The 12,130-nt window shown below is 37.0% G+C and overlaps 1 protein-coding gene across 1 annotated transcript in view; it reads right to left on the reverse strand.

The window, feature by feature from the left end:
• Nucleotides 1-2,381: 2,381 nt before the first annotated feature.
• LOC139735737 (complement factor H-like) overlaps nt 2,382-12,130 on the reverse strand; it is an 89,453-nt gene continuing 79,704 nt past the window's right edge. The window contains exons 19-21 of the mRNA XM_071646485.1: nt 10,482-10,667; nt 6,596-6,850; nt 2,382-5,032 (exon numbers count right to left, since the gene is read on the reverse strand). Of these exons, the coding sequence (XP_071502586.1) occupies nt 4,704-5,032; nt 6,596-6,850; nt 10,482-10,667 (770 nt within the window). The 3' untranslated portion in view covers nt 2,382-4,703. The remainder of the gene's footprint in view (nt 5,033-6,595; nt 6,851-10,481; nt 10,668-12,130) is intronic.

The raw sequence follows: 12,130 nt of genomic DNA on the forward strand, positions 1-12,130 counted from the left end.
TGTGATTTCCTACATGAAAAAGATGGAAAATAAATGTTTCACAAACTTAAACTTGAACTTGAACTTGAATGTATCTAAGTATTGAAAACGTTTGCCCTAAAGTGAGAGGGAGATTGGAAGCGAAGTGATACAGCCTACAATATTCGTATTTGTACATATTTCAATTGAGTGAATTTGTGAAGTCAAACATAAATGATTAAGAATGACAGTCACAGTGGTAATATATAGGGGCCTACTAAAATGTCCCATAATATAAGCCCCATCAAGGGTATTTAAACGCATGTTGGAATGGGTGGTATGAATTAGCATCATCTCTATGAGACAAAACACTGACACGTTGAAGACGAAGAGATAACTAAAGTTTTATCAAATCATTCTGTGAATTTGACTGCACATTCATGAATTGGAAAAACAAAAGTATAAAAATGACCGGGAAAATTTAAAGTAAAACGCATGAAACAGGCGGGTCTTGTCAACATTCTAAGATAGTTAAATGCATTTAAACCAAGCTCTTTATTGAAATCGTTGATGAGGGTATTACGTATTAAATTGTGTGAACAAAATGCATCTGTAACGATAGCAAATAATATGAAACTGAGAAGATGTGACCCAAATGACCATGTCATAATTACACGCACACACATACAGAATACAGACACAGACACACACACACACATATTATATACATATATATATATATATATATATATATATATATATATATATAAATATATATATATATATATATAATCAGAAAAAGGACTATACAACCAGTCCTATATATAATAGAACATGTAGAACCCTGCATGGGGCACACCAGGTGATGAAACACCAGGGCCCTGTTGCATAAATCCCTTACCGCTGGAGTTACCGCTCCTTTCTAGAGGTATAGTCTTCAAATTAGTGGTAAATTTTATAATCCTTGATGCTGATTGGCTGTGATGCCTAATCTTGACGGTAGTTACCATTGAAATTCAATGATAAGTTTTATGCAACGGGCCCCAGAGCGGGAAGAGACTAGATTTTAAAATGCCTCCCGATGATCCCACTAGAATAATCACCGAAGGCTGATCTCTCTCTCTCTCTCTCTCTCTCTCTCTTTTTTTTTTTGGGGGGGGGGGGAGTAGGAATATAAAAAAGAGGTCAAAGGGTTAACATGCAAACGAGGGTGTCTTGGCATCTGTAAGTTAATGTGGAAAGACCTGTTGCACACTTTTACTGAATTTTGTTCACTTTTTTTTTTTCACAAACACATATCCACGCAAACACAATTAAAGATCCTGATCATTTCAGGGGGTGGTGGCAACTGATGGGGTAACACCCTGGCAACTCTTCATTTCCATCTCTCATATCTTCGTTATTATCAGGACACCCTATACAATTTATTGGTCTATTGGTGGCGCTGTTCATCCTGTCGGTCCAGTGCCGTATGTGTCGGTCCAGTGCCGCTATACGGCACTGTGTCGGTCTCGAGGGCCTTCTTTGCTTATACCCCTTTCAGGTAATCGCGGTTCAATTATCCGCATCCAAATAATGCGGATGAAGTAATCAAAATCGCGTTCATATATCCCATGAAGTGCGCACTACTTTTACGAGCGCCCGTTCATATAATGGTGCGAAAGACGGGAGTAATTTTGTCATGGTTACTGCGCACGCCTCTATATGACGTAATGTTTCCGGTGATATATCCTCAAGCGCGCGCGGGACGGGACTCACGTTATACGTGTATGCACAGCTCTCGCTCAAGCTCAATCAGCGGTTGTGCGGGAAATCGAGTGACCTTTGACCGAGCTGTGGAATGTTAGTGCGCATAAGTCGTAAAACGCGTTCATGTATTCTCGATCAACTCCTCATGATGCTGCAATAATGCGGATAATAGCAGCATCAAAATAATGCGCACTTTTTTACTCCTCTCCCGTTCATGTAATCAAAATTTTACGACTTAGTACTCCTATTATCCGCATCCACGATTACCTGAAAGGGGTGTTAGTGTCGGTCTCGTGAACCTCTTTTGCGTAATGTCGGTCTCGTGGGCTTTGTTTGCTTAGTGTCGGTCTCATGAGCTTTTTGTGCGTAGTGTCGGTCTCGTGAGTCGTATAACTCCTGGGCTTATTTTCTTTGATGTCGAACTCGTGGGCTTTATTTACTCAGTGTCTAACTCGTGGGCTGTATAACTGGTGGGCTGTATGACTTGTGAGCTGTATGACTCGTTGGCTGTATGACTTGTGAGCTGTATGACTCGTGGGCTGTATGACTTGTGAGCTGTATAAACTTGTGGGCTGTATGACTCATGGGCTGTATGACTTGTAAGCTGTATGACTCGTGGGTGTCGGTCTTGTGACGTGCACCCATAAAACAAACATAAATTATGGAGGCAAAAATCTAGTTGTAACGGATCGAAAGCAACGAATGTTTATTGGGAGGCTACATCGTTCATCATCGAAACAGTCACACATTTCGATCATGATAAATTCAGCTAGACTGGAGCAACTTACGAAGGCTATTTCATGTGAAATACATAGCATGACTGTTAATTTAATTCAAGATCATACACGACATAATTCTTACACCTTAGTCTACTGGCATATCTACCATAAACATAGAACAAGTTAGCACGCATGACTCTAAAGTATAAATATTATTCGTTCAGTTACTTGTGAAGAATGTAAATTGTCTGCTGACATGATTACAACAAAAATATGATTATTGTCAAAAAGGGCTGACAGAGTACATTTATGCAAGCATTACAAACACAGGAAGAAACAGATATAAATCTAACCGCTAATCGAATAAACTATGGAAACAGCATCTTCGCTTCCGCATATGTACTTATAGTAACAATGAAATTTAACGATACTATAGAAAACGTCTTCGCAAGTGACCTTTTCATCTAAGTAATTATAAATATAAGACTAAAATCCTTGAATTTTTACAGGAACTATCGCCTAAAATTTATGGATTATGTTACTGTTTTCGCTTTAATGATAAAAATCATGAGATATAAAGAGAAAATGGACACCACCCATTATCACGTTCATGGTAAAATAGATACGTGTTTCTATGTGTTGCAGTAACCATGATGATGTAACTGTATAAAATGTTATAGTTACTACACTTCTAGCGCCTTTTTTGTAAGAAAAATTATCAACACTTCACGAATTTACCTTCTAATGGTAGGTAGGTACTCATAAAGAGATCCAGACATTGAGCTTGCATGTCAGATCACATAGGCCCATTCTTTACTATGATGACATAAGACGCAGTCCTCAACTTTCTGATGCTTTTACTCTAAGCCTAAAGGAGTTCCTGGTTAGTGCATGTCTCATTTTTAATTTTGACCCCTACACCACAGACTTTGAAATAACATGGACATGTGTTGCGATCAAGAATTCCTTCTTGAAGCATGTCATTTTGTTCTTGTATTATGAATGTTGAGGAAATGCATGAAGAGATTTTGCTAAACAGTGTTGATGAATGACTTACACCTGTACGTTCTAATTTAGCCTGAAACTCATACATTGTCCTGACATAATTCAGATTCTCATAGTTGCTCGAGACTTCTTTACGTTTTAAAATCAGTGGCAAATACAAAGACATTCTCATTTGACCTTTGTTCTGCACATGCGCAAATCACAACCGTGAACTCCCTTATTGCATGGAGACGCGGCACACCACTCATTGGTATGCCTCTAACATGCACTGTCAAGCATGACTGTTGTTGACTGACAACGTATCACTTATAATAACGTACCAACTTATAGTAAATATACGTTACCCCCTCATTAACGCGTAGCCTACTTCTGTATAATGAACACTGGAATCGGGGTATTCATGACATTGACCCAGGTAAAGTTATCTTTTATTACTTTCATTAGTATCCTTTGTCACTATAGTTGCTGTCGCATACACTCTCAGAATATTGTTGTCAATGACTGTCATAGTCGATAATTTGAAGAGATTCAAGACATATGTTTAAAAGCCCCTAAAACAAAAACAATAAATTACGGCTTGAGTGTTATCTCACGAAGGGCATGCGTTTTGTCGAGGAAAAAAAAAGTTGGAGGAGGGAATGACATTAAACCAACAACAACAACAACAAAAACAACTCTCCCAGATAAAAAGATGGTTTCTTACGGTTCAGGACTTATAAACTCATCAATTTGATCATTATATCTTTCTTGTGAAGGCAAATTAGCAGCTGTGTACAAGAATAAGTAAATCATATTAGCTGTGTACAAGAATAAGTAAATCATATTAATGACAAATTAGAAAACATTAGTTTTGAAGAGGTCTTTAGTTGTAACGTCTGTAATTATTCACTGACACAATATTACAAATTACATTTCTTTGAAGCACTAAACTGATTCTAATTCACCGAGAGAGGCTAATAGATATAAGTTGCAAACTTTAATGAATAATAATCGGCATTTTACACCAATTTATTACAAACGTCACCAAAATATCTCATAATGAGCACCAAAGAAATGGTGGGGGAAGAAAATATATATATATATATTTTTTGTAATTGCATGCTACACAAAATTATCGGGCAACCTTTCGAATTTATCGCTGGCAATGCATAGTATAGGACGCATTAACCCATCGTCCCCCCTCCCCCCGATAAACCAAGAAGGACGATATTACATTGGTCAATGGATGGTTGCCGATGGTTGTGTGGTGCCACCTTTTTATTGTGTAGTTTCTCAACTCTCAGTGGTTACTTCCCAGTGAGAATCAGTGGGGAAGTTATCCCAAAGATCTGTAGTGGTATCCCAAAACAAATTACCCTCACTGCCTCCGCCATTAGCTGTTGCTTGTGGAGTCCTGGTCGCTTCGACTGATGCCGCAGCGCCAGTTACTTCCTGGGTTGGTTCGCCGCCGTCGCCTTGAGGAGGAGTTTGCTGATGAGCAACCGTGGGCGTTCTCGATGTATGCTGACCTTCGGTAACTGTACTATCACCCCAGGAGAAGGAGCCGGATTCCCAGTTTGAATAATCGTTGATCCTGTCTACTTCTTCACCCTCGGGCAAACCTTCGTCACAAAACACGTATTTTGACAAAGAGCATAAGCAGTATTTTTTTAAAGTAAGAACGACGACGATAGTTCGAAATGAAGCAAATATTCGAAATAATCCATGGTGATATCATGATAACTAATATTAAATTAGATTGTCTCCAACTTGCTACACAGCGACAAGATAATACAATTACCTAAACCCTGCCATCAATACATTTTGTAAAGATAAGAGGAGACGCTATAACACATGAATAATAATAAATTTTAAAAAAGAGTGTTTACTTCCAAAAGGCGCTAAATCCATTGAAAACTGATAGATACATATAGCACCTTTTGGAATTTTCAAATACAAAATGAAACTTTATGGGTAGTAATTATTTGCAAAGAGCTGACATTTTAATATTTTTCGAAACTTCTTCATTATTTTGAGGGCAATGAGAACGGTATTTCTTTCATGCCTGCAAAAGCAGCCAAATCCTTTTTTTTTTTCTTTCTTTTTTGTGGGGGTGGTGGGGGAGGGGGATGAGGCTTCAATTTCAAAGATATTTTGAGTATTGACTATTTGTTTTTATCTTCACTTGGACAAGGAATTTAATGAAAATAAATAACTTCATGAATGCATAAATATCATAGAATCAAAATGCGAGGAAGCGGACTATAGTTGGGGGGAAAACACAACTTACATAATGATTTTCTGTTTGGAAAGAACAAGTAATACGAGAAATACATGTATCTGTTAACTCATATTTGTCTTTATTTACAGCTAAAATGGGAAAATTACACATTCTAACTTTTTCATACTTTTTCATATTTGTTGTGCCAAATATACTTATATACATTTGTACATTGAATTGCATAGGCAGGTTTATGTCAAACAACAGTAATGACAGCAAGCGTTTGTAATTGCATAAAAAAAGAAAACAGTAACGCAACATTTTAAAGTTCCATGACATGTTTCCCCGAATGGTCATTTTTTTTTGCAACTACATAAAAGTATGCAAATTAGCCTATGTTGTATGATGAAATCAAATCGGTTTATTCACAAAAAAGTATCATAAAAACCAAGTCAGTCGATTCTGAGCAACATATAATCTATCCAGCCTTGTGGTAATTGTCAGGTGATTGCGACAAGATAAAACTTTGATGCAAACATTTATTTTAATCCAAAAATTTATCAATGGATTTTTCTGTAGATTTGTGGGACACGTGTGTAATAGCTATGATATCATACCACCATGTGATCTGACATGTGCTGCTAGAATAGGGAGGTTAGATACCTGCCTGTCTAGAATTACTAATATCCGTTGCAAGAACGTTACGTAAACAGTTCCGATCTTTATTATTTTAGGTTCAATTTGATGTGTCTGTCGGAGTGAGATTATTGACGTCGATTTGAACGCTGTGTTGACTGTACCTAAATGTTGGGTTTTAACAACCAGCCCTGGTATGAAAATTGGTATGAAATACATTCTAGACTAACAGACACGTGTATGTTCCTATGGCTCTAGATAAGAATTTACATTCGGTGATGTTCCAACTAATTTGTAAAGAGAGCAATGGTTTCTTTTTCAGACTCACCATAGATACAGACCGCATTGTCAGCAGCAACTTCAACAATGAGACGGAGCAGGCACGCCCTGGCTTTCAGTTGGCAAACACTGGTGTAGTTTCTACCGTCTGTTCCACAAATGACGCCAGCGTCAGGCTCGTACGGACAATCAAACGGATTGATGCAGGTACATGCGGCCTCTCCCGAGTACAGAACCGTGCACTTCTTCCATGAGTCCTCGCATGTCACAGATTCGCACGGCGAGCGGGGACGAACCGGTACAGCTTAAAATCAAACATAGATGTCAAAAACACACGTCAAAAAGAAACAAAAATAATTAAGATGTATGAGAAAGCTTTCTTTTTATATAATGCTTTGAATCACTAGTTGATGTGTGGAGAGAATATGGAGCGAATAGCAATCAGCTTCACGTGAAAAATATTCTGCGTGTTAAAGGAAGACTTGTTTGCTTGTTTGCATGAACATGGGTTTATAAGAAGGCAACTATTTAGGGAGTCAATAGCATGAGGGAAAATGTAAGACATGTGTATTAATCCGTATAATCTTTGGTCGGGAAGTGGGTCGCCTCTTCACTTGTTCCAATGGTATCATATAATACATAATAGAATTACGATATTCACACAAAATAATGTATGATTCATGACAAATCTAAACAGATTTTGCAATGCTCATCATGCCCAAAATCTGCTTTGAAATTAATGCATTTTCATTTTCTTAATGTAATTTTTTCTCGCAAATAAAGGAACACCGAGTCATCGTGGCTTGCTGATAATAAGGCTACTTTATTTTTTCTCATCTTATATCACGAAAGTAAATGTGTAGGCCTTTATATGTATGCACACATATGTATATTTTATGTATGTATCTACACTGTGTATATATTTATATGTACAATTATAAGAAGAATGAGTCTCAAATACGCCATCTGTACATCCAACAAGAAGGTTTTTATTCACAAAATTTTCAACTTGCCTGGGGCCTTTAATTCGTAAGTGTAGTGTAGTAAAATGATTAGTCTTTTCAAACATGGATCATAACAACATAACACCGTAACAATGCTCTGTGCGTATATATATGTATGTATGTATGTATATATATATATATATATATATATATATATACACTTGGTGATACTATCCTTCTATGAAGAGTGCTCGATATCCTCAAAGGAAGAGCTTTAGACAGAATTATTGCAACAAGTTCACTCGGTTGACATCAGGTACATCCGTATTTTATTGCTACTCGGAGTTTCATGCCACCTTCATTTAGGGTCAATCATCAGGCAATGATTGAATGAATCATTGCCTGATGATTGCCCCTAAATGAAGGTGGCATGAAACTCCGAGTAGCAATAAAATACGGATGAACCTGATGTCAACCGAGTGAACTTGTTGCAATACTTCTGTCTATATATATATATATATATATATATTAGTCAATGGGAGGATTGTGAAATGATAACGTCACAATATACAACGAACGACGAGGGGGGGGGGGGGGGGTTTACTGCGGGGGCTCGCCCGCCCCCCCCCCCCCACTTCTTTGTACCATACAAAGGAATATATAAGGTGTCCTGAAGAAACCTGTAAGTGGCAGCAGAAGTTGCGCTGAAGGCCATATGTATGTGATATATATATATATATATATATATATATATATATATATATATATGACAGCAAATCTTGCACATATAGACGTGGCTGGTGTTGGGTAGCACCCCTTTAATCATCAAGCTTTCGGGCGAAATGCCCTTCTTCAGGATCTACACAGTCAATGACATCAACGTATAAATAAAATCAACCTAGGCATAAAATCATACTAAACTTAACTAATCTTATATATCATACATTTCAAAATATACTCAACATAAAACATACCTCAATTCAGCGCATTTTGTAACAATAAACAAACCAACATACTATTACTAAATACAATCTTAAAACAAAACTTACTGTGTTGGTGCTGAGTGTGGTCTTGTAATGTTGTCTGTGTGAAAATTATGGAAAATTATGCAACTCACGAAAATGTAACCTTCACCAACACATCGTAGAAACTACAACATTCCAAAGCTCAACCACAGGTAGACAATTCAAGATCTCCTCACACATCAACTGCAAATCCACATGCGTCATATACCTCCTAACATGCTCGCTCTGTCATAAACAGTACGTCGGGAAAACAGAAACAACACTGAACACAAGAATCAACAACACACTATCAGAAATACGTAACTACCACAACCCACATCACAAAACACTCCCATACACCAAACATTTCAACCTACCCTCACACTCATTATCCAACCTACAACTTACAGCCATCGAAGCTATCGAGAGCAAATCACATACGACAACACTACACTAAGTTAAAGACCCTCCACCCAAACGGAATTAACATGGAATCTTAATGTCACCTCCTCACTTCTCCACAACTGATTGTCAGAAATTGATATATATGAGTAATTGTAGAAACAAATGTAAGTATGTATGTCTGTATATATATTATGTTTTGCAGCTGATTATTTGAATTATTGGGAAGTATTGAATAGATGTATGAAGGTGTATTATATAGAGATAGATGAGAAGAGATTAATTGAATATTAGTGTATAAAAATGTTATCTTTTGAGATGATTAGAATATTTGTTAGATTATTTGAATGTTAGTATATAATAAATATGTTATTGTTTGAGATGGTTAGAATATTTTTTAGTTAGATAGAATTGTAAGTAGTGATTGATGTAAATGTAGGTAGATATATAATAGGTAATGTAATAATGGTATATGTATTTTTGGGAAGGTTGAATTGTTGTTAAAGTAATGTGGGTTTAGGTATTTGGATAAATAGATTCATGTGTATGAATTATTTATGTACGCGGATGTGTTTGTTTGTATGTATTATAAGAAGTGTATTAATATGTAGAAATTGTAATTGTAATTTGGAAGTTTTTATATATTGTTGGATGATGAAAAAATTTGAGTATTGGTAGTTTATGATTGATTAAATGAAAACGAGCCTTAGTACAGAAACGCCCCCCCCCCCCATATACACAAACACATATAAGATACACCCGATCATAACTTTCACACAGACATTACAAGACCACACTCAGCACCAACACAGTAAGTTTTGTTTTGAGATTGTATTTAGTAACAGTATGTTGGTTTGTTTTTTGTTATAAAATGCGCTGACTTGAGGTATGTTTTATGTTGAGTATATTTTGAAATGTATAATATATAAGGTTAGTTAAGTTTAGTATGATTTTACATCTAGGTTGATTTTGCCTATACGTTGTTGTCATTGACTGTGTAGATCCTGAAGAAGGGCATTTCGCCCGAAAGCTTGATGATTAAAGGGGTGCTACCCAACACCAGCCACGTCTATATGTGCAAGATTTGCTGTCAATAGATTTACTGTCCGTGCACCGCCCCGCCATGTTGCGGTTAAGTCCTTTGATGTCAGTATATATATATATATATATGAAGAGTTTGTTTGCAAAAACCGATAAGTCCATATTTGCCAAATGGAGATATTTGCAATTAAAGGTCAAGAAAAATAAAGAGAATAATATTTTGCTTTTTTGCTAGTTCATGAAATCCGGAAGTGGACTTATCGGTTTTTGCCCCCTTCATATATATATATATATATTTATTTTTTTATTTTTTGCTAGTTCATGAAATCCGCTCCGTCGACCCTGCAACGTGCATGGTAAATAGTGGAGCTACTGTGTTTAAAGTCCGATTTAAATCCGAAATAACAAGCTCTTCGGGCCATAGATTTTGTTGAGCAGGGTTATACGACAATTACAATTTACGTGAAATTGGCAGATTTCTCATGATATTCATGCAGCGATATCCTCTTTACTATTTTGATTTTGATTTTGATTTTGCACATACCTTCACAAATTGGAAAATCGTCCGACCACTGAGCGTTACTTTCACATGCTCGCTCGTTGCTTAGGCCGACCAGATAGTAGCCCGAGTTGCAAAAGAATTCCAGTCGTGCGCCAATTAATCGTCTGCTGCTCGTCACCACGTGTATTCGTCCATTAGAGGGTACCACCGGCTCGGGACACATATAGGCTGTGATATGGAAAACGGAAACCAGCAATGCAGAATTCGTGCTTAATGATGGCAGAAAACATGTAACTACTACACTGCAAAAAGTCCGGTGTTGAATATGAAACACCGAGCTGGTGTTAAATTCCCGGTGCTCATTCATGGTGTTAGATTAACACCTCCGGGTGTCATTTCAAAATATAAAATTTTTGAATAGTTTCTTAGTTACTGCACTTATTTTTAATTTTGAACTTCAACAAGACGATAAAGAATTTTCCGATAAAGTACTTGATTTTTGAAAAAAAAAATGTGTAAACACATTTACACCACAGTAACACCAGTTGGTGTGGTCTCCTATTGAAGCTGGACGGGTTTTATACCATTGAAATTAACACCACCAATATCAAATCAACACCATGCGGTGTCATTATTGAATTAAATCTAGCGCAGTGTCAAAAATATCACCAGCCAGTGTCAAATTAACACCACGAAGTGCCAGGTGAACGCTTTTTAACACCGTCACAATATATTTTCTACACCTGTGGGTGTGGTCCTCTATTGAAGCTTGATCGGTGTTAGATTTAACACCTACAAGTATGGTGTTAAATCTAACACCGATGTTTTTACAGTGAAGAAAGTGTCATTAAATGATAAAGAACGTATCCAACAAGGTTAATGTGTGCGCTTTTGAGTGGAGACATCAATATACACATGGACAGCTTTCAAATTTCGAAGTCAGTTAAATTTTCTTCATTTACTGCCGGAGACATGAAATGGGAACAAATTTTTTCACTTCGTTTTGCATGTGTCAGATATATCATTTTATTATCTGTAAGTTTGGCTTTAATTGTTGAATTAAAGTAATGGACTGAGATGATGACATTGAGAGACTATTAGGCATTAGGTAAACTGTCACTTTACAGTGCACAATAGTGGTGTAGACCTAATTAACATTCAGAGAAACTGATACACGAAATTTCTTCCAATAAGGAAGGGAACGAATGTCGCGATAAACTAAAGCAAGCTAAGGTACCGTGTTTTTTTTTTTAACTTTCTTTTGTTCAGTTTTGTTTGTTTCTTAGAAAAGTAGGACGAGATGAAATTGATGTAGAAATTGCGTTCCTTTACGTCAATTGTAATACATTGATTTATTTTTTTCTCTTCTCTCCTCTATCTGTGGTTTGATGAGGGCGGGCTTTATCACTCCAGGGGGTGTTTCATCAACGCTTGTCAGCGCCGACAACTGTCGCCGCTGACCAATTTCAGCAAAATCCTTGGTTTTGATCGGCTGAGATGCTCTGGTCACTGACTGTTACTATGGTGATTCAAGTTGTCAGCGCCGACAAACGTTGATGAAACACTCCCCCCCCCCCCCCCCCCCCGGATTTGGGCTATAAAGGTGGTTACAATCTCATTTATCATGTATGCAATTTCCCGTAATTCCAATTCAAGGTCGTGTATTGAATGGCTTTAGACTATGTCATCTC

Source organism: Diadema antillarum, unplaced genomic scaffold (assembly GCF_040938485.1).
Source record: "Diadema antillarum isolate AM-2024a unplaced genomic scaffold, OU_Dant_1.0 seq00000596_RagTag, whole genome shotgun sequence".
NCBI lineage: Eukaryota > Metazoa > Echinodermata > Echinoidea > Diadematoida > Diadematidae > Diadema > Diadema antillarum.